Consider the following 23,254-nt stretch of genomic DNA (forward strand, 5'->3'; position numbering starts at 1 on the left):
AACAGAATCTCTGAACTAAAACACCTTGCTTAAATACCAAATAGACAGCACTACATAGCATTCTCTTTAAGGATACTGACTTGCCAACAACATCAGTAAAACCAGCATGAAAACATCTTTTAGCAGTATCATTATCCTGGTTTGAACAATAATCTACAGGATTTCCAGTTGCTCAGCAGTCTTAGGTGATTAACACTTAAAAATCCCACACAGACATTTGACCTAAGCAGCACAGCTCTACACATCTAATGCCACTGCTTTAAGTAAAGTTCAAGTTATGGCAAGTCTATGCCTTAACAAGGAAAGTTATGGATTTAGAAAAGGATCCAGCATGCAACATTCATATAGGAAAGCTAAAAATTCCTTAAGATACTGAATTCCTTTGAAATTCAAATGTGATACTTTTCTATTTACCAGAGTTTAAAGTTAACAGGATACTGGCAACATAACAGAATATGTGGGTAATGTACAGGAACTTCTTCATGCAGAAGTAACATTTATTCTATTCATAGTCTTGCTACAGACTGACATATCTTCACCATTCACCATCTTGAAACATGGTACTTATTTTCTAAGCACAAGGCAAGCAGCTGTTTTCATGTGTTGCCCAGCTGACAAGTACTGATTTACATACCTGAAGACACAGCTGCTGCTGAAGATGAACCCTGAGTAGCAGCTGGACGCTGACTGCTGAAAAAGAAATCTGCTCCTTGTCCAAGAAGATCTCCAGTGGGCTCATTTGAAACCTGTGACACACTGCTCACAAACAGATTGTTCAACAAGTCAGCATTACTTGATGAAGAGTTTATTTCTGAGATAGGTTGTTTCTGTTCTGCTGAAATATCAGAGTCTAGTCCCAGCAAGTCTACATTCTCTTCAGGGAGAGATTTTTGTAATGGCGCAGATGGAGTTTCAAAACTGGCTTCAAAAAGCAACTCTCCCTCTGGAGTAGAGTCTTTCTCATCAACAATTACTGCACTTCCTTCATCTGGAAATGTGGGGAACTCTTCATCTGAAGGATCACTCTCTTCCCTGTCATCAGACAGCTGAACACAATCATTTTTAGATGAACTGTCCTCTATTCCACTTTCTGGAGTTTTACCTTCTTGAATAGAAAAAAAAAAATAAAATTTAAATAACCAGCATTATTCTTCTGACTAGGGAAAGAGAAACTTTTATGGTGACATCATATGAAGTTAATTCCTAACTAACCAAAACTTATATAAGAACTGATGAAAAAGGAACTACATGCTGCCTGCCACCTCTTTGGACAGGTAGAAAAAGCAGCAGCTGACTACCGTATTTGCCACTCCACAAAGGTAGGCATTACAAATTTTTTCAAAATGAGACTGACTTGGACATTCACCTCAGATCACTAAGTGTCTTAGAGCTTACAAGATTTCCTAGTAACTGCTGCACTCACTAGAAGCATAAGCAGCTGCTGACATTTTTAACAACACAGAAGCAACCAGAAAAGGGAGTTATGTATGTGCTATAAAATTATATTTTCTTAGTCCTACTTACTGATCTGGACCCCACTGGCTAGTCTACCTTGTTTCCTCTGTTCCTCAGCCAAAGTGGGGCTGTGGGAATGAAAAGCTTCCTTGCAGACCTTTAAGGTTAAGTTTTTTACAGAAAAAGAAAAATTTAGCTCAGCATTTAAGTTATACTCAACACCAAACCCCCTTACTTGGTGTTTATCCAAATGAAGCAGAATAACCACTTGTTATTCTGCAGAGCTCACTCTTTAAATAGCATTTCCTCGTGGTTAGTGAATTAGAGACTTTTGCTGCCTAAGAAGGCTTAAGCATTCACTGGAAAGCATACAAGACAAACATAAACCACACAGTACTTCAAAGGAAAACCTGTACCTTTCCAGTCCAGAGAGTGAAAGAAGTTGTTTGCATCAGTACTACCACTGTGCGGGGATTCTGTATCAGTAGGTGCACTTTCTGAAGACTGCTCCAGCTGGGATGCCTCTGGTTCATATTGTGCAGTTGAACCTGGCTGTCTAGGCAACTCTGGTTTCCCTATAAAACAGAATTTAAACCAGAGCCCTTAGAGAGAAACTTCTCAATCCTCCACACAGCAGCTGATATTTGTCTTTCATGCTGACTGCTGTAGGAAGGCAATTATCACCAATCTATTGCTCTGCAAATGCAAATTCCTGCCCCCACCATTTTTGAAATTAGTATTAACTTCTTTTCAACCGCAAAAACTGGTAAAACCCAGTTTTGAACTAGGACATTAAATCAGAATCATAGAGTAAAACTCAAGCATTCCATTTACATTTGTAGGAAAAGGTAATTAACACTCACTTGTACCAACCATCCCCTAAAACACAAAAGAGCTATGAACAGTATCTGCAATAACAGACAGAAAAACGCAAATGCAGCTGTAGAAAAACCCAGAATATGCAAAGCCAGTGAACAACATGGAGTGGTTAAAAAGGGGGTGTTACACTGTATGATGCTATTAACTGCTTCTTATATTTCTTATTTTACTGAAATCAGGTATTAAGTGATTCTTGTGTAAGATTCAGTTGCACTGTTACCTACTGCTGTATCACCTCTCAAAACCTAAGTTTCCTGAAATCAAATGAAGAAGACGTCCTAAATTAGTCAATATTCATCTACTGTTTGAAAAAAATGGATGGATGGATGGATGGATGGATGGATGGATGGATGGATGGATGGATGGATGGATGAATGGCTAGGAGAAACCTATTTGTCCAAATTTAAATACACAATTGATAGAGCACTTTTTCACTCTCCTTCCACATTCTCAGCTATAGCTTAGAGATGCTGAAAACATAGTTTGTCTCAGAAAAAATAAAATATCATAACTAATGAAATAGTAAATTCAATTTTAATTGCAAGTTTGTTTTTTTTAAAGCAGTTCACATTACTTATTTTTGTCCTATTCCTTTCCCACCAATCTTAAGAAATACTTTCAGTGTAATTTGAAATCCTTACATTTCCTGTACCAATCAGAAAATGGAAGTGACTTAAGAAAACAAGACTAACTTTTACAGAGCCCCATCAACAATGATGATGTAAAGCTAAACACCTTAGCTTTAGAGAGCTGATAGTTGTGTTCACGGCAGGATTAACCTAAATTAAATAGAAAATGGCCTAAATTATAATACAAGCAACACATATCTGCTTAAAAGAAAAAAAAGGCCAGCAGCAGCTATCTTGTATGAAAAGAAATGCACTTGAGATGTACCACATTAACAGCACAGGGTGAGATCTCATGTATCACTCAAATCAACATAGTAATTTTCATCATGCTTCTTTATCCTCAAAACACAGAGGAGGCTTAAGAACCTGAATGAAAATGTCAAAGCTAATCACTGATACCAGGAGAAGAAAGATACTGAACAGCATTAACTGCAACTAATGCAGGCATCTACAGATAAAGATAAATACAGATAATAAAATAGTGTCTGCTGGAACATATTAGGGAAAGTGCAGGAAATTAATTACAATATTACATGGCTATGCGTAAGAATGTTGATAAGAACATTCTTACCTAAAACCATTTGTGAGGAATGCTCACATAATTTTAAGTGAAATTATACTGGTGCCAGTTTAGCCAAATAAATCCCATTCAAGACATTGTGCCTACAACACTGACTGTTACAATTCTATTTGCTAGAAGTCCCTCCCTGCAAATAGCCTATTCATATTTTTGTAAGCTATGAAACCAAGCACATGTAAGCACAGTAGAAGTAAGACAAGTATAATTATAATCCTCATTACAGGAGGATAACTTAAGCTCCTCCACACAATGCATATTTTTAACTGATATATAAAAAAAAACCCTTTCGGATTTTTTTCAATTAATGGCACATCAAATATTAAACAAAAGCCTCAAACACTAAGTACATTGAAAACCTTCTCATATTCTCTAGTTTTTCAATGGATTCATTACCAAATTTTGATAAAATCTCTTGCTGTTCCTCTCGGGTGGAGAAGAGTATCTTGGGATTCAGTCCCTTTATATTCATGTTATCCCAAGGTGGCTGTTCACAGCTGGGCCTATCTCTGGGCTCCACCTCTACTTCCAGATTGACTTGAAATAAATCAGGGTATTTCTCTTGTATGTCACAGGCATCCAGATCGTATCTGTAAAGAGACAGACAAGAAGTTTCTTGATACTGATGGCTAACTGGATTAAATCTACTGCAGTCCAAAACAAAACTCTAAAGCAATTAGTATAAGGCATTAAAAATGCTGTATTTGTTTACTTTTCCCATTTTAAACAGGTGGTATTTTTGTACATTGTTCGTATCATGAACAAAACATTTCATTTCCTTAAGGTGAGTAAACAAAAGACTCTTTTTGCAACCGAAGTAATCTACTTCCTGCACTCCCCAAGTATATGTTGATGTTTGGCAGGTTAAGCAGTTTCAAAGACAACTTCTTCCAGTCTCCCACAAAAAGGTGTCAACATACTTGGCAAATTTCACTGTAGTGGCATTTCGGGGCACAAAGCCTGTATGGAACTGAATCTGAAACATCTTCATTGAAGCCATCTGTTGAAAACAAGAAACAGGAAACTATAAATCCACATGAACAGTGTTCTGCCTTTAACATAATGCAAAGTATTATCAGTATTAAAATATTTTGAAGTACTTGCTTTGCTACAAAAATTTCCATTTAATTAGAAGTATACTTTATCTTGAAAGATTTAAATGCAGTTGGGATAGAACATAAACCGATCTATTACTAGCACTAACAAACCAAAAGACCTTCAAGTATGTCTCATCACTAACTTCAAAACTGACTATCAAAGTCTAAAGTATTTCCAGATCCTGTTCTGGAGGCTAAAACTGTATGACCCTTGTTCCTTTTCTGAATAGCATATGCTCAGAAAAATCCATTGTGCAATACACCAAACAAGAAATATATGTACATCACATACAAAGGAACAGATTTAAAACAGTTTTAAATGTACCACATTTAAAAGGACACTTCAGAAGGCATGCAAGGAGTCTTTTTTTGGTGCAACTTCAAGTCAGCCATTCATTCCAGACAAAATTCCAGACAGGGCTTTTGTGAACTGACTCATTTTGATCTCTCAACTGTTCACAGAAAAACCACTTTCCCATGCCTGATGGGAATACAAGTGTCCAGAAAATGCTACTATAGAATATTCAGGTAGCTTCAGATCTTGCACAAATCCAAATTACAGCTCACTGATCAATGTAGCCTGTATTTGTTTCCTGGCATTAGTCACAACACCTGTGATATACTCTTGCCAGTCTTTACAAATAAGTCATGCAGTAGTAGTCCAGAAAATATAACAAACCTGAATTATGAAAGCTTTCCTTGTAAATAAGTATTTACCGAACATGATAGCCAGAAACCAAATAATACAAAAAGCATTGCCACAGATTAAGGCAGGGTTGATCCTTCCCCTCTATTCAGCACCAGTGAAGCCTCATCTGTAATTGCAATGCCCAGTGCCAGGCTCCTTAGTACAAGAGAGACATGGACATACTGGAGCAAGTTTTCCTGATTCTTCCATCCCTACCATCACTTTCCTAAAAGATAAACTGAACTCTCTAATTAGCTGTGAGAAAGAAGATGACATTCATAATGACCAGCTCTAAACACAGGAGAAATTTTGAAATGTGGTGGTTAATCTCTGTAAGAGATCTGTAGAGTACTTTAGGGGGCAATTTACAGCACATAAAACTAAGGACACATTGAATACTGTTCCATCAAACCTCCAAATCCAGATCATCACACACACTGTTGATGCATCATGTGCTATAGCTGACAGCTGAGAAAATTCTAGTCTTTTCTATCAATGAATAAACGCCAAAGAAACCACATAAAAGAAACTCTACCATGAATAAAACAAGGAGTATAACCTAACCTTGGCTAAATTTTGTCAGTTTTATGCCTTTCTCCTGACGACCTTGAACAATACAGTAGTTATGTTTGCACACTAAGGAATCATTTCACTGAGTTTTTAGTTTTAAGGTATTCTGGAAGGTCTTGTTGAGCATGACAAGATTTGATACCTTCCTACTCACAAAGCAGAAAAAAAAAACAGGGGGAAAACAATTTCAGGAAACAGTATGTATGAATACACATGTATGTCCCATATGTATCAAAACTGTCTGAAAAGCTGTCTTATCAATTTCCACAAACCTCCAAGCTCTAAACTTTGCGCTATCTGTCCTTATCTTTTACATGGATTTCCAAGTTTAATTGGGTAACTTATCTAGAGAAAAAAGAACATGCCTTTTAAAAAATATGAAGACAGGCTTCATTAACAAGTTTTTTGTGATCTTGCAATACATTTGCATCCATAGTTGAACTAAAACAGAAATATGCATTCTCCCTAGTAGAACAAAGACAAGTAAGAAAATTAGCTACAAAAACTGAACCTGACTTTAGAAATAGGCTATAAAACCACATGGATTTTTCTAGCCTGTTTTGTACAGGCAGTCTCTGGAATCCCACTTTTCTGCTGAGTGGTATTTTTCCTTTGTTTGCAGTTTGTGTGCATAGAATTAAAAAGTTCTGGCTTGCTGTGCAACTTAACAGATAATAATTGCTGCCTCAAAAAAAACTGGCTGGGGACTTTCCTTACAAATATAACAATTATCAGTACTGAAGTACTTTCCAGAAATACTTACAAAAGCATCAACATGTACAGCATTAGGAGTGGACATACTCAGAAGGCTTGAAAAGGTTGAATTCACAAGTGAATGAAAACCACAAACATTTCTCTGAACAAAGAACAGTAAATAAAGCAAAGTATTCAGTAGATAACAAGTAGGTTACAAAACTGCAACCAAAAACAAAGCAAATCTTCCATTCAGGCTCTTAAATTTATCATTACCTTGGCTTGTAGTCGTCCTCCTAGAGTTGACCTGGCATGATAGATCACAATGAGAACATCTCCTTGGACTGTTATACCCAGTGGGATTACTGCCTTCCCATCTTCAATTTTAAACTCCCTAAAGGATAAAAAAAAAACCAAAAACATAACCATAGTCAATTTGGTTTAAAAAGTGATTAAATAGTGTATTACTTTAGATTTAGCCTGCTTTCTCCAAGGCCTTCAGTAGCTGAAAAGCTACAAGGACTTCAGTATTCTTTCATTTCTATGATTACCCACATCCAGCAGTGTTAGTACCATTTGCAATTGTGCAGACACCAGAGTTGTACAGGGACTAATAAGCAGTCACCCTGCAGCTGCCATGCCTGGGGGATCCTTACAGTTTCCATGACTGACACATGATGTTATGCTCAGCACAAGTACATCAGGGATCTATGTTCCCAGTCTTACTTCACATGGAGCGAGAAGAGGGTCTTGCTCACTGCCTCACATGGTCCAGTGTGCCACCCCACCATCACACCCACTGTTCTGCAAGACCAGCTCCTCTAACAACCACATTCACGATTCACCTTTTGAGACCAGCTAAAAGGGGACAGAGGAATCTAGAAACATGTAAATGCTAGAATCTAGAAAAATGTAACTTGCTATTCCCGAGCAAGTCAGAATCTGTACTTACTTCATTTTGTCATATTCCTGGGAGGTAGTGGTTACTCTCTCATCTCCCACATAAACCTCACAAAAAGGCCTGCAGCCATTACGCTGCTTACTGAAAAGCGGAACAGGAGTCATGACAATTGATCTGACCAGGATGGGCTTGCTGTGAGGAATAATGGGTTCTTCAGCCATCATGTCACACATGTACTCAATGTATCTGCCAAAACCAGATGGTACTCATTTAGTCAGAGCACAAAATTCTAAGAAACGGATGGAACACATAAGCAAGTTACATCTCACCCAGTCACTAAGCACTGCTAACACTGAAACAGTGGGAATATTTACCACCACCTCCAGCAAACAGATTTTCAAATCTGATAGAATGACACAAAAGGGTCTGTAGCTTTACATATAATGACTTGTAAAATAAACTAGTTACTATTTCAAAAAGTCTTAAAGCACTAACCTAGGAAAACTATTTATTTTGTATCTTATATATAATAGATCACTCAAATCTTCCTAAAGGCTTTAAATTTGTCCCGATTATTATATATTATTTTGTGGAGAACCCCTTAAGTATACATGAAGTAAATGTATACAAAAACATAATTTGCCATTTATACCGAACTAATACTTGATTTCCCATCCTTCAAAATCTAATCCCTTTTTTTAGGAAACACCCTTGCTACCAGTGTCACTTGTTATTCATACTTTACAGTTATAAGATCTATCAAATTAAGTCAAACAAACAGTTTAAAACATTTCTCAAAGTATATGCAAGTCACCTCTACATGCATTCCAAAAAAAAAAGCCCACTAGGCATTTTTACCCAATTGAGAAAAATAATTTCTGGTATTCCCTCAGAGCTTACCGTGTTCTGACATAATAAAACCTATTGAAATAAACTAGGAAACATGAAATAAGTCTTACACATGTGGAAGAGAATTTCATAATTAAGAAAGCATTCAAAAGCTCTGCATAGCCTTGTGTTCACTCCTAACACTTCTTCACCACAGGGAATAATTGATCCATTTCTGATGGGTACTTACAGGGTCAGAAAATTCAGAACTACCTTTAATTCATGATACAGCAAAGTACTTGGAAAAACAGATGTTTGAACACAGACATTATTGAAATAATTTATCTTTCTAAAGACATCCTCTACCATATTCAGAATTGAATAGCTACTTGCTTCAACAGTACCTTACAGTACCTTTTATGAGAAGGCCAAATGCCAGGTGGACAGCGTTTCATACTGAACATATAAACAGCAGCTTCAGCAGTAGTGAAGAGACGACAAAAACACAGAAAGGAACAAACTACAACAGCAGATGCTGCTCTTCCAAAAAAAAAAAAAAAAAAAAAGAAAAAAAGAAGAAAAAAAAAAAGTAGATTTGTTAGTAAATCTAGTGGAAAAAGCATTATCCAAGTCACTGAAGAACATCCCGTTATGTATCCTATATCCTATCATTATTTAATGTCATGATGTCCAAAGTCTAGTGCCATTATTTGATTTGAAGTTTGCAGTTGAGTGTGAAAGGTTTTCATTTAACTTCTACACCATACAAAACGTATTACATATTACTTTCTCATTCAAATGTGAATAACTACTTTAGCTTAACACCAGTTGAAATTTTCAATTTATGTTCTTTACCTTACTGTCACTACTACCCATTTTTTGAGCTTTGTTTCCTGGTTGCTATCTGAAATCCCAGAACACTGCTATTTTTGACTGACAGCCATGGACTTCTGCTGCAAGAAAAGTACAAAGACTCAGAAGAACTAAACCACACTAAACTGTTTAGACTTCTGTCTAAAACTTTTAAGAGCCTGCTAAGAAACAAAGAGAAAGAGATTAAAACTGAGCTTCTTTCTGCAGGAATCCCTGCTACACACATATCCCAGATACACCCCTGTATAATAAAAGGCAGAAGATTTGACAGAGATAATGGTGGACAGAACAGGACTTCTCCAGGTTTGTTGGCTAGCAACATGGAATGGAATATTTATCATTCATTTCTTAAATTTCTGATATACACTTTACATCACATCTGGCACAAAGCCAGGTATATACAAAAGTTTGCCTCACAAGTGAGGAAAAGAAATGAGTTAAGTACCTTGAACAAAAGACTTCAAGGGAAAGATGTTACAAAAGCTGGTGTTAACTCATCACATCTGCTTCTCACCTACTTGACCAGCAATCACGTGACACTGAGGTAGTAGAAGTATCGCATTAATATAGAATTAAATGCCTAACCTCACAGCAGCACTGAAAATTCTACTGCCTTTCAGGAGCTGACATGAACTGGCTTTTTACTTGCAAAACACTACATAACTCACAAATATGATTTGTCAGATTAACAAATCCTGGTTTTGACTCTGATAGTGATATTCCCTATTGATGGCTATGCCACATCACCAGATAGGTTTTGAAAGTTTTCCAGCAGTATTGCAAGTATTGTCAACTAGTCACGTTTTGCTTTTTACTCTGCAGCAAAATAAAAATGACAAAAATTCACATGCAATATTCTTAAACAAATGTAAGAGTGACCTAATTTTCAACTTCTGAGCAAAGTATTCCTTAAATTCATTCCTCTCCCTACACCATGTTTGACATGATGTGTCTCTATAGACAGTTTCATTGCTTTTTTGGTTATATCGAAGTTAATAATACTTTGAAGAACAGTGAAATCTACAGAGCAATCTGCTGCCAGCAAAAGCAGGTAAACCAGAAGTCTTACAGTCAGTTTCTGAAATTCTGTGGCTACAGATTATATTCTAAATGGACAGTAAAGGGACATGCAGTGTACACCCATCTACCACACAGAAAACAAAAAATGGAGCAAATACTGAAAGAGGAGAGCAGATTTTTTTTCTTCCAAAGGATACTTTATCTTAATACTGCCTGTATGCTGCCTTCCACTCTAAATGCAAGCAATGGCTACATTACCATACCAATTTCCCTAAGGAGAAAATTGATGCAAGTGACTTCCCTACGAACACAGCAGGAAGGAATTGACCCTGTGGCATCCAGTAAAGAAAGCCAGTAACAATCACAAACTGAATGGATACCAGCACCCTTCTTCACAATTTAAAGCTCTATTGAATAAAGTGCTTCAGACTTAAATCAATTTCTTACAAGGCAATGCACAATGCAAACATTTTTCTGGTCTTGTTTCAGCCATAAATGCATATTCTTGCATATGCTATAGAGATTCTGAAGATTTGGTGCTCGTCTTGCTGGCCAGCCACATTCAGAAACCTGCAATGAGAGAGACAAGAGACTTGAGAAACAGTATAATATTGTCACATATACACAACTTAGGTTATGCAAATGTCTACAAGGCAATTTTACACTTGAATGCCATGTTCATGTTGAAATTAAGAAAGACACTCAAGAAAAGCAGTGTTGCACAGTGTAAACACCACTTTTTAGGATGAAGTGCAATAAAACTACAGTTCTGTCCACAAATCTGCTGCACAAGAAGTATCAAGAACTCAGATTACTACCTGAAATATTCTTAGAGCAACGAGTAAAATAAAACAGCTTTCAACATGATTTGTGCACATATACTTAAGAAAAAAAAAAAATAGAAAACCCCAACAACAGAAAAATTAGGCTTCTTCTAATATTTGTCCTTTGTTCAGAGATTGAATGATTCAGTAATATTCCATTTACAATTCCTGCTTCAAAGCACTAACAAAAAATCAGCTTCACTGCTAGGAATCTATATCCTTAAAATCAATTGTCTAGTAAGGACATAGGATATGAAACTTGATTCTTGGGGGACTTAAAACACTTAAAGAATAGATACATTAAGGATTCAGGAAGCAAGTTACAAATTAAGCTTTTTGTATTTTATTCTCAGCTGCAATTACCAGATATTGAAGACCAAGTTTTCCTATCAGCAACATGTCTTCCTATCTAGAAAAAGAGTTCAAGGGTTACTCTGAGATAAATTACCTCAACTGATTATCACAAAAAACTGTATTTGTGCCAAGCACAGGAAAATAGACTGAAATAAACAGTCAAAGTCTCCTACAACTTTTCATTGTACTCTAGTATTTTAATTTAAAATTAAGGCCATTTCAGAAACAATCACTTTGCAAGAGATTTAAATTCCACATTCCTTTGTTAGTGCAATCTTATGTAAAGTCTCTAGAAAACAAAGAAAAGCTAAGGCAAAAAGTCCTTTATATGCCTGTTCACCACAGGATTCAATGTGGGCTTCAGTGTATCTCAAATATGACAACAGTAGCGTGTGTTGGTTTCAGCTGGAGTAATTTTCTCCATAGTAAATACATGAGGCCGTGTTTTGTATTTGTGAGGGAACCTACTAACTGTATTGTTAACACAAGGATTTATTTTTTTTTATTGATAAACACGGCTTAGTCAGAGTTAAGGTCTTTTCTGCCTCTCACATCGCCTCACCAGCAAGCCGGCTTGGGGTGCACAAGAAGCTGGGAGGGGACACAGCCAGGACAAGTGACCCCAGCTAACCAAAGGAATATTCCATAACATAGGACATCATGCTCTACCCATAAATCTTTGGGAAAAAGAATGGAAGGGGAAACATTCAGAGTAATTACGTTTGTATTCTGAAGGAATCACAACGCACGATGGAGCCCTGCATTCCTGTACACCTGCCTGCCCATGGGAAAAGGTGGATGAATTCCTTGTTTTGCTTTGCTTGTACCTGTGATTTTTGCTTTACCTGCTTTTATTTCAACCCACGAGTTCTCACTTTCACCTTGTGATTCTCTATCCATCTCTACCAGGGAGGAATAAGCAAACAGCTTGGTTGCTGGCTGAAGTTAAATCACAACACCACAAAAGAATCATATTGAAGAGTGGCAGCTTCAGACCAGAACACAGCCTAACAAAAGTGTATTCAAAAAAGCAAAAAGTACTGACTTTTTTCCTTTTAATTTACCATTTACTTTCCACTGAAACACTAGGTTTCCTACAAGACGTAACAAAAACAACATTACTTTCTGTTTCTTTATCTGTGTTTTCAGCTCCAAGTGTCCTGACAATTAGCAGAATTATGGATTATGCCCAAACTCTCAGAGCAACCTATTCAAAAAAGAACTCAAAACTAGCAGAGAAGCTAATTTCAAAACTACCATTAATTTTAACCAAGATTAAAGAAATTTGTAGAAGATCCATACAGACAGCAAACAGCAAGAAACCAATCATATGTTGGCTTCATATGAAGCTATTTCATAAATACCTTCTTAGCAAAGTGTCATAATAAAGAATTTCAGAAGCTGTTCTCTGATTGTGTTTAAAGGTTTGCCATAATCATCTCTTGCCAACAATAAAGTCAACCTAAGCTTCTTTAGATTCCTACATGGCTGCTCTCATCCAGCACTGAACAATAAAGTTAGTCAATATTGCTAAACATCTCAATTTCAATAGGCAGGTAAGACTTCCAAATACAATTAGAGTTTGTTTCCAAGTAAAATAACTGCCTTCCTTTATTTAGACAATAAAGCAGTCATGAACCTGTAATGTTTCAACTAACTATGACCTACTATGACTCCTTAACAAAACCAAGATCATATTACTATTCTTAGTACCAACACATCAGAAATATCAGGTGTATAGACACCTCAGACTTGCACAACCAAAAAAATTCACTAGTAAGAAAATTCCCAGTCACAGAATTTATCATTCCAGAAACAGAAACTGATCACTTTGCAGGATGTGGAATAAATCAGTCCACCACAGCAATCTAGTGCTAAAAAGAATTGCTGAACATTTTGCTTTGAGGTACCTGCTACAAATAATCATGCAGTAGATTTCCTGTGTAATCAAGCTTTTTTGCCTTCCATCTTGAATAGCCTCTGCCTGAACCTCATATTGAACTAGAAACACATAAAAAAGCTGATTGCATTCATCCAAAGAGACAGTAATTTCAGGTGTTTTTCAGTTTCAGTAAATTCAGGTTTCTTTCAGGTGTGACAATACTTTATCTTGTTTACAAGGAAACAAAAGGAAGTGATAGCATTAGAAAAAATACATTAAATATATCTCACCCCAACATTTTAAGTCAACTCTGGTAACTGAAATAATGCTAAGGATGTCTCTGTATAATAAGGCCCAAAAGGCTTTATTATTCTGTAACCAATAATGGTTCTAGACTCTCTTCTTGGCAGATAGTATTGTGTGGAAGGGGCATGATCACTACAGACTGTTAAGGTGCTGGACAACTCACAACACAGAAACAGTCCCAACTGTTGACCAAGGACAGATGAGTTTTACTTAGGAGCAAACACTGAAGTCCAGTATCTTGGTACCTAACAAGATGTTCTTAATGCCTTGTTGCTGAATTAGGCAAATGCCTTCACATTAGTATCAGAGAAATTGCCAGGAAGGATAATGGAGGCTCATGTAAGCCACAACAATACTGAAGATGGTGAGAACAATCAGACAGCTATGGCTGAGTCATATGGTAGTCAAATGGTATGCAGTGGGACAAGGAGAAATTCCAGTGAACAGGTTATGCAAATCAGTCACCATGTCCTTGACACAGGAAAATGGTAGAATATAGGAGAGACTGACATTTTAGTAACTTTCATTACTTGAAGCATTCTCCACTTAAATTTGAAACATATAAGGTACATGAGCATGTTTTCAAAGATATTACTATCCTAGAAAAAAAAACCAGACTTCAGTCTGTTTAACATTAGTAAGATTTTTTTAAGATTAAAGATTGGTCCGCTACCAGTTAAGTTTGGTTTTAAAAGAAGGACAAGGAAACAATAGGTAACTCTTTGACCTTGTGTTTATACTTACTCTTTTGCCATCTTTTTGATGAACCTACTTTAACCTATTTTACAATAAAAAGCTGAAGGTATAATGAAAACATTATGTTTCAAGGCCTTTCAGAAAAATACACAAAAACTATACACACCCTGTTATGGAATCTTGAAGGCCTGTATGTTCTTGGAGAGAGATTGTACACAGCATAATGGCCAGGATGTTTAGAGTCCAGACACAACCGCACATCTTCTATGTTATTTTTGATGGCAGATTCTACACCTTCAGCTGGAAAGGACATCACTGAAGACAGAACAAACAGCAAGTGAATTTTTTCATGTATTAAGAGCAAGGAGAAATCATGTTTAACAAAAATATAGATATCATACCAGCAATCCTGGAAGTGATGTATGATATATCCAAGTCTCCTTTTGCATAACTGAAAGAGAAGACATTGGTTGTAATACTGGGACATATAACCATTCAAAGTGTAAGCCAGATCTCTCAAGTGGCACCCAGCATCAGGAATACTGTTTCATTATTTCTATCTGAGATTTGTTACATTCACATTTCTAGAATTTCAGAACAGAGCTTTCAGAACAGAAAATGTTTAAGCATTAAGCATGTCTACTGTGTTTAAGCAGTTACTCATTTATATTAGTTGCACCAAAACCATCCATGGATTTTGTACAGATACCTTTAATCTTTAACTCACTCCTCCAGCCCCTGTTCTTACTGATAAAAATGCACTAAAGGGTGTCAGCTTGAAAATCTAACGATGATACATTAATATCTTTAATGAAATATCTCAATGCTTAAAAGAAAGTTGAACATCAAAGTTTAAATTACATAACTCTGGCATGTTACTATCTATCACAGATGGCCATGCTGCCCAATACCCAAATTCCATAGAGACAGCGTTAAGAACATTTTCCTGTCTAGCCATCCAGGAAGGACTCTGGCAGCACACCTGAACCACCACCAGATCTGACACTGCCAGGACTGAAGCCCCTTTGCAGCTGGAGAGCCAATGGGTGCCCCACTTGACTCCCTACACCACTCAGTCAGACCAGGTTTCCTTACCAGTCCCACCTCAGGCTTCCCATAGCAGAGTCCCAGATCTATGGTTGCTCAAAGACATTTAATCCTCCTGCAGCAACAGAGTAACAGCTGGAACTGCTGCCTCCCAGAAGGGACTCCCAAGAAGGGAAACAGTGGGCTTTTACACCCTCACAAAGTGTGGGGTCTTCCTGCTGTGTCCTTGGCTCCTGCAGCGCCTCAGTGTCTGGTCACCTGCCTGGGTCACAGCCCCTGTGCCCTTTGCTGTGCCAAACGTTGGCAATTCCTGACCTCTTGCCTCAGGCTCCCAGCCAGAGCTCAACCTGCAGCTCCCACTGCAGCTGTACCCCGAGCTACCTGCACTCAGCACAGAGAGTACCACAATCACCTTCCTCATTTAAATAATTCTTACAAAAATTCACTTCCAGAACTCCCATAAGTGAGCAAGGCATTAGTCATTACTCATCTCTCTCTCATACAACTGTGCACAGTTCAAAAGTGCAGCTTTTTCAAAAAATCTCCCAGTGATACTTAGATTACTTACAATTTCCCACACCTTTACCTAATCATCCACATTATGTCAACCAAAAAAAAAAAAAATTAACTAATTTAAGACCACTATTACTTTTTTGTTTCGATGGTATCTGCTATGTAGCAGAATGAAAAAGCAAGGGAAAAAAACTGAAGAGAGCCAGTGGAGGCCAACAACCTTGAGTATAACCACACAGGTCTTCACTCCTGGATTGGCAAAATAAGAACAAAACTCACCAACAGAATTTGATTTCTACTAATGGGTGAATTTGACTTACACTAACTTAAATATCTCAGTAGCCTATTAACTCCAAAATATCAAAATGTCATTAAAACACTATGATGTATATTTCATTAATTCAGAAGCACTAACAAAACTTCTGTATCACAACAGAATTTCAGGACATTGCTTAGAAGAGCAGACCTAGGATACTACACTCAAATTTTGAAACACCAAGAAAGAACACTAAGTTTTGATTCCTTACTGCTTGCTAGTAATGATGAAGGTAAGAGGGATTCATTAAAAATATATATTGTATATATAAATGTATATTTCATATTCAAGGATAGTGAGGAGGATTCTAGATTAGGGAAGAAAAATCTTCTGAATGCAATGCCATTTAACAGTATTTATGCAGAATGACATCATCAGTGTCTTAGCAATGACAAGGACTCACACTCTCAAACTAAAACCACAAGGGACTTCGAGTCTCACTAGACATAGCATTAAAAAAAAAAAAAAAAAGAAAAAAGAAAACAACAAAACCCTCAGCCTTGAGATACCTTGCATAAGGAGGTAAACAATTTCAAAATTGTTTGCACCTTTGGAAGGATATACTTCATCACATAAGCTCAGGTGTTAATCTTGCTGCAGCCAAACTCATTAAGGCAGAAATTTACAATCCGAGATAAAAGCAATTGCTTACTAGAATTTGTGATGGCTGTAGCCCTTTACAGAGATAACAAGTGTCAAATGCTATTTGTTGATTACATCCAGCTGTTTCAAGCAAGAAACATGTAATCATTCTAATATCAAATTTTTTTGGTATCAAGGTAAAGGACCAACTAATACCACAGCTGCAGAACACAGAACCATTATCCCTTGAACACTGTAACACCGAGGTTAAGCAGCGACTTGCAACATTGGCACAGAACTATTAAGAGCAAAAAACCAACAGTACACACACCCATTCCCTCGAGAAGACTTTCAGAACTGATTTCTTACTACCACCACCACTCAACCAAGCTTTGCTTTTTACATTTGTCTAAATTAAAAAGCAACATTAGGAGCATGGATCTCACCATACACACATAGTATGTCAACAACAGAGTACAGCATAGCCAACTTAAGCTTTATATTTAGCAGGAGTATTCCAAGTATGTGACTATTACATTGAAAAAGCTTCAGAATTTTTGTGCAGTTTTGATTAAAATGAAGCTTCTTAACTGTAAAATCAACACAAGTCTCCAGAACACCACCATATCCTTGAATTCATTGAACTTTATTCTGAAAATTTCACAGCTATTTCAGTAGTAAGACCTGAAGACAAGGTACTCTGTTTTCAGCAGATTGTTGTATGTCAGAATCGTAACTGAGATTTCTTTGAACAGTAAGAAGGTGAAAAAAACATTTATTAGCCACATTGTTTAAGCATTCCTGTGCATTTCAAGATAAAACTCTCTACCTAAAAATCACAAATAGAGCCTTTCCTTTCATATCCTTAACAGCAGAAATTTCATTCAGATAGCAGTTTTGCTAGCAGGTTGTAACAGAAGAAAAGCATGCCAACAGAAACATACATAGAGTGTTCTCAGCCTGTGGTCCAACATGGGAAACTCTTGTGTTTTTAAGGGTCTAATTAAGCTTAAAAAAAAAAAAAAAAAAAAAAAGTATGATATGACACCAACATTTAGTCACTTTTCTGATCATGCAGACTTATTCAAAACCGGGACTACTTCACTGTGAGACAGGACTAGCCTAGTCTAGTCTCTGTATGGAGGCAGGGGGCTATTTCCTTACAATATCTAATGGGAGCCTACAAGAAAGCTGGAGAGGGACTTTTTGCAAGGGCATGTAATGACAGAATATGAAGGAATGGCTTTAAACTGAAAGAGAGCAGATGGATATTAGTCTGGTCTAGTTGAAGGTGTCCCTTCCCATTGCTCAGGGGTTAGAATCAGATCCTGCTTCCAATCAAAACTACTGTTTGATTCTATGAAATGAAGCAAGTAAGACATGAATTCTGATTTTGAAGAATAAACATCAAAGCAAAAATAAGAAGTTCTAACTACATGTTAAAAACTTCTCACTGTGTAAATGGTTGGCATTATTATTATTCTTGCCAGAGACTAGATGCACCTAAAGACCATAAGTAATATTAAACAAAAGACTACTCCTGCAAACTAAAAACAATGGAACTAAAATTAGCAACTAAACTACAAAATAAACCAGATAACATACAGAACAAAATTCTACAACAGTACCATCTGTTTACAAACAACTGAAGATGATAAAGAACAAAGAATGACAGACTAACCAGCACAGCTACAATGTCAGCATATAAACCATTAAATTAAATACTGTCCTAACACTAAGCAATCTTCCTACAGACATCTCTGCATTTACAAGATTAAAAAAAATCCATTCATCTTTTTTTTCAGTTTATTTTTTAAAATCCAGGAAGAAAAACAGCACTAAAAGTCACATCAATCTGTTCCCATTTGGTTTTGCTTCAGGAAACTGAATTAATCATGCAACTACCTAGTGCAATGCAAAGATCCATGAAATAAAATATTAAACAAGAAACAAAATTACCTTAAAAGCCAAGAAAGCAAGCATAAAAGGCAGTTAATTGTTCCTAGATTACTACATTATAATCTTTTCTGCAAAAGAGATTGTTCTGACAAAGCAAAGGAAGACTGATCACAAGTTTTGCCTGCTGCTTTCATTACCAGTGAAGATCCAATCCTTAAAACATTTAGCTATGTTTTTTGACAGGGCATTTGTAACCTGTATGGATGCAGGCCTCACTAAGCATAAAAACTGGTGTCCCAAAAAAGAGCACAGAAGCCCCACAAATGGGAAAAAAAAAGTTCTCTGGGCGTAACAGAAATGCTGTGGCTGCACAGCTGCAGGCTGAGATTTCAGGCACATATGGGCACATCTGCTGAATCGAGGCTCCCGTTCGTGCAGATGTGCCACTTCATAAAGCAATGCATATCTTCTCCATCTCCACCCTGGTACTTGCTTTTAAGGCAATTTGTAACAAGAGGGTTGAACCCCCATTGCTCTTTGTCCTCTCACACTGCATCTGCCTGACCTGAACCTGTAACAGAGGTTATGACACTTGCAACTGAGGTGGTCTGGGGGACAATGAAGATAGTCCTCATTTACTCTCCTGTTCCAAGCAGCCTGAAATGTGTGCTTCCGTTTTCAGATTTTATCTTTTATCAGGACTAACAAGAAACCAAAATCAGAATTAACCTAAAGGCAGCTACAGAAAAGAAAAAATTAAGATTTTTTTTTTTTTTTTTTTTATCACAACAACAAAATACTTAAATCTTACACTGTAGTTTGGATTCAGCAAGATAGAAGTCTGTCTGCAGACAAAGGAAGTAACCCTGTAATTCAAAAACGCAACGATAAGTAGGAAGGAAAAAGCCTACCTAATGAAATTATAGACTCCAAAAGTACTTAAGTGGGGTTAGAAAATGCATGACAAAGAAGAGACATTTTAATTTTTCCAGAATGTCTGCTTCTTATGTTGGTTGAAGAGTTTTGAAAAGGCAGTCAAAGATGCAATAGCAGAAGAGGTATGCTCACATCACCAATTGCATCAGCTATATCCGCAACACAAGCTTGTGAAGGCAGAGAATGAATATGACAGAAACAGGCACACCCTATAGCAGATGCAAACAAAGAATTAACAATTCAGCTTGATTAAAACACAGTTTAAGAATGCAAAAGCCCAGTGGTGGAACTCTCAGCAGAACAGTGAATGTTAAATGCTAGCAATGGTAAAATACTAAAGGACTTAAGCCTACCTTAGGCCCTATAGAACAGTAAGTATTGGTCATGTTATTCATGTTTTGCCATTTCACTGTTAAATACAGTAAGGATTCAAAATATAACACAATACAAAGGAAAACTACACAACTCAGTGCAGCAGCCACAAGCCTGCAAGGCCTCCCTGGCAGTCAGTTGCTTAAATAAGAAATGCCTAGTCATGATGACTGGACCAAAGAAACCCCTCTTCCACCTTCGGACCCTTGCTACCTCTCTATATGACAATAGGTCATTTTTGCCTCGACCCTTACTATTGGACTGTTTCCCAAAACGCCTACACCCTATAAAAACCCCTCTTTCTGCCCAGCTCTGCAGAAGAGCTGTCACTGTGGCCTTCTGCAGAAGCTGCCAATAAAGACACCTCTGTGGAACCGCATACAACTCTTCTCATCTCTCTCCTGCATCTGCCGAGGCACTTAGCAAGCTAAGAGCTGGAATCACTAAAGAGCTGAATTCACCAAAGAGCTGAGCTCACATAAGAGCTGAGCTGCTTGCTAAGATTGCCTACAGCTGGGAGCCTGCTGAGGGACCCAGACAGGTTGTGCTTAGCAGGACTTTGCTATCTGGGACACCTATGGCAGCCGGGCTTGCAGAGACCCCGAGAACCCCTGCCGTAATAAATAACTGAGGGCTGCTAAATAATATTGGTAAATTACAAATGGAGAGAATTTGTCTTTCAATCACTGGAAAAGTAAGTATTAAAGTAACTGATTCTCACTAGCAGAACTACATGCTTGGAGCATTTCCTCTTTTTTTCCCCACTCCTCAGCCCAATGACTAAATCCACTCAGATAATGCAAGAAAAGAAAAACCCAGTTGTAGGGAGACAGAGGGTGCTCCACAAAACCAACATTTGCTTATGATAGCGCAGAACTTAAACAAAAATTTGACAGTTTCACATATTGTGTCAAAGGTGATGGTCAAGAGCCACTTAAACAAAACCCTTATTCAACTAACCGAGTCCAAAACATTTGAGAGGGACTGATCTCCTCATGATCAATCTTGGGACATAGCATACCCTGTCTGACAGCCCTCTGTCAACCCACCTTCCTCAGTAGTTTGAACAGGTCTCTGGCTAATTGATCTTATCTGGATATGACAACATACCCTCACACTAAAAGCTACAAACTAGTATCAGGTCAAACAATTACGTTTTCAAGATACTCAGTTCTAGTAAACGTCCACATGTGACTTACTGTAATTCAAACAAATGAGGTAAAAGTAGTGAGTTTTCCTTTGGCTAATATTTAGTAAGTTCCTCAAGCCATGCACTAAGCTGTTGTGTTCAGCCACAGAACACTAACTAGAGACTGAGAAGAGGCATACTAAGTTTCAACAATAAGACAGATGTAAGACTTATTTTGGGCAATCACCATAATCTAAACAAACAGTTGTGGAGAAGAGCATGAGAACTGAACAGAATCTTTTCAGACAGCAAGTACTCACTGTCCAGTACTTCAGAAGTTGCTAGATGAGCTCTGCAGATGTGGTTGGATGTACAGTTACTGTTTGATTCCTTGCCCACTACACTTACTATGGAAGCAAAGGAAATCACACAAAGCAAAAAGCTACACACATCTGTAAGGTAAGAGAAATAAAAATAAGGCGTAGGCACAGCACAAGCCATTCCATATTAAAAAGACTATTTTAGACAGTTCTAACCCATTGCTAGAAAAGGGAAAAACTGCACAGGATGAAATTTAAAAAAAGATTAAACTTCCAGTAGCCTTTAAGGAAGAAACCACTTGCAAGAGCAGGAAGAGAAAACTCCTTCAAACATAACTAAGTGATGAAGGTGCACCCAGAAAGTCATGTGGAGTCAAGAGAATAAGCAAGTGAAGTGTAGGAGTACTTCAGATGCATGTAGAGTACAATAAAAACATAGTATGATCTAATAAACAACCATGGGAAAGTAGGGCTTGTAACTTTGTCAAAACTGCTTTTCATCATGCAACAGTTTGTTCCCCTTGTACAACCTGCCCTGTGTTCATGTGGTTTTCCCAGGGATAAAAGTTTAATGCCACTATCCTAGTTACTTCTATAGAATACTTAAGGACAAACCAAAGCAGCTTTTGCCAGTTTTAAAAAATAGAAGACCTGGCCCTTCTAAGCCATATTTAGAAGTTTTAACAGACTAAGCGTAAGAGCCAACAGCTAAAAACACACTTGAAGTGGACACAGAGGTGCAGTATCTACAAATCTAACTTACCTGATCATTATAAATACTTTAGAGCAGTACTATGCACAAGTAACACCCGAATTCTGAAAAAAACCTACATATGAAGAAACGCATTTCACAAGCTGTAACGCAATATCCTAACTAAAGGATCACAAAGCCTACAGTGAGAAACAGAGTTTAGTATTCTTTTGGAGGCTCTAATTCAGACAACATATTCAGTAGTGACTTACCTGCTCTTATTTTAACAGTGCATAGAATTTTATTATGAGCTAAAAATGTATAAATTTACAGACTGATTAGTATTGATCATAAGGAAGCATTAGAAATATTTGAAATGGGACTGACAACCTGATCAGAAAAAAAATAATCACACAATACAAATCTGAAAACATACACCTCTAAACATTAGAGTATTCATACATGCAATACAGGGCACAGGAGACAAAGAGTGCCTCTCCCACTGTCTTGAAGGCATAGGATTCCACCTGGAAACTAAAATGAAGAGCTTATTTTCCTGCAGGTATTTTCCCCTCTTCACACCTATTCCCTTGATTTGTACATTTCACTACTCCATCTTTTTAATTCCTCTTTTATTCATGAAGGCCCTATCTAATAATTCAATTCTTCATGCTGCTTCAGCCCCCACCTGCTCATGTCTCAAAGGTTTTCAGTATTTAAAGTACAGTAGGGCAAGTAGTACTTACAAACAGGCTCTTACTGCAACATTCTCAATTCTAGTACATGACTGTTGAAGTAACTTTTGTATTAATATCATACATAAAATCTCAGAGGGTAGCTATCAGCTACTACAGCTCAAACTTGGACAAATATGCTGAATTTACCATTTCTGGAGTAAACTCCTGTGCCTTCATTTAGAACTCTTATCAGCACAATTTTTTATTTTTTGTATTTTTTATTTTACTCACTTGGCCACAGACTGGATAACTTTAGAAGAGGTATCCTTAATATTAGTGAAAAATCGCTCTGTTCCACCCCTCAGAATATCAAAGAACCCTCCATAAGTCTGGTCACATTCCGCAACGGTCAGGCCTAGAGTAGTTGAATAAAAATAATTGTACTTTATTATGGAGCCCATTCCAGGATATGACTTAAAGTATGTTGCCTATAAAGCTGG

General features: G+C 37.2%; 1 protein-coding gene across 5 annotated transcripts in view; it reads right to left on the reverse strand.

Moving 5' to 3' along the window:
* Positions 1-23,254, reverse strand: part of GAK (cyclin G associated kinase) — a 68,142-nt gene that overhangs the window by 21,342 nt on the left and 23,546 nt on the right. The window contains exons 11-22 of one of the 5 annotated variants that reach the window (XM_041470671.1): positions 23,046-23,169; positions 14,674-14,723; positions 14,439-14,587; positions 10,657-10,780; positions 8,732-8,864; positions 7,541-7,735; positions 6,865-6,982; positions 6,659-6,751; positions 4,461-4,540; positions 3,937-4,130; positions 1,872-2,030; positions 635-1,102 (exon numbers count right to left, since the gene is read on the reverse strand). In XM_041470671.1, coding sequence (XP_041326605.1) covers positions 635-1,102; positions 1,872-2,030; positions 3,937-4,130; positions 4,461-4,540; positions 6,659-6,751; positions 6,865-6,982; positions 7,541-7,735; positions 8,732-8,864; positions 10,657-10,780; positions 14,439-14,587; positions 14,674-14,723; positions 23,046-23,169 — 1,887 coding nt within the window. Of the gene's footprint in view, positions 1-634; positions 1,106-1,871; positions 2,031-3,936; positions 4,131-4,460; positions 4,541-6,658; positions 6,752-6,864; positions 6,983-7,540; positions 7,736-8,731; positions 8,865-10,656; positions 10,781-14,438; positions 14,588-14,673; positions 14,724-23,045; positions 23,170-23,254 lie in introns of all 5 variants that reach the window. The other 4 variants (XM_041470662.1, XM_041470695.1, XM_041470687.1 and 1 more) reach the window with 4 other exon arrangements.

The sequence above is a fragment of the Pyrgilauda ruficollis genome, unplaced genomic scaffold (genome assembly GCF_017590135.1).
Source record: "Pyrgilauda ruficollis isolate IOZ18807 unplaced genomic scaffold, ASM1759013v1 scaffold106, whole genome shotgun sequence".
Lineage (NCBI taxonomy): Eukaryota > Metazoa > Chordata > Aves > Passeriformes > Passeridae > Pyrgilauda > Pyrgilauda ruficollis.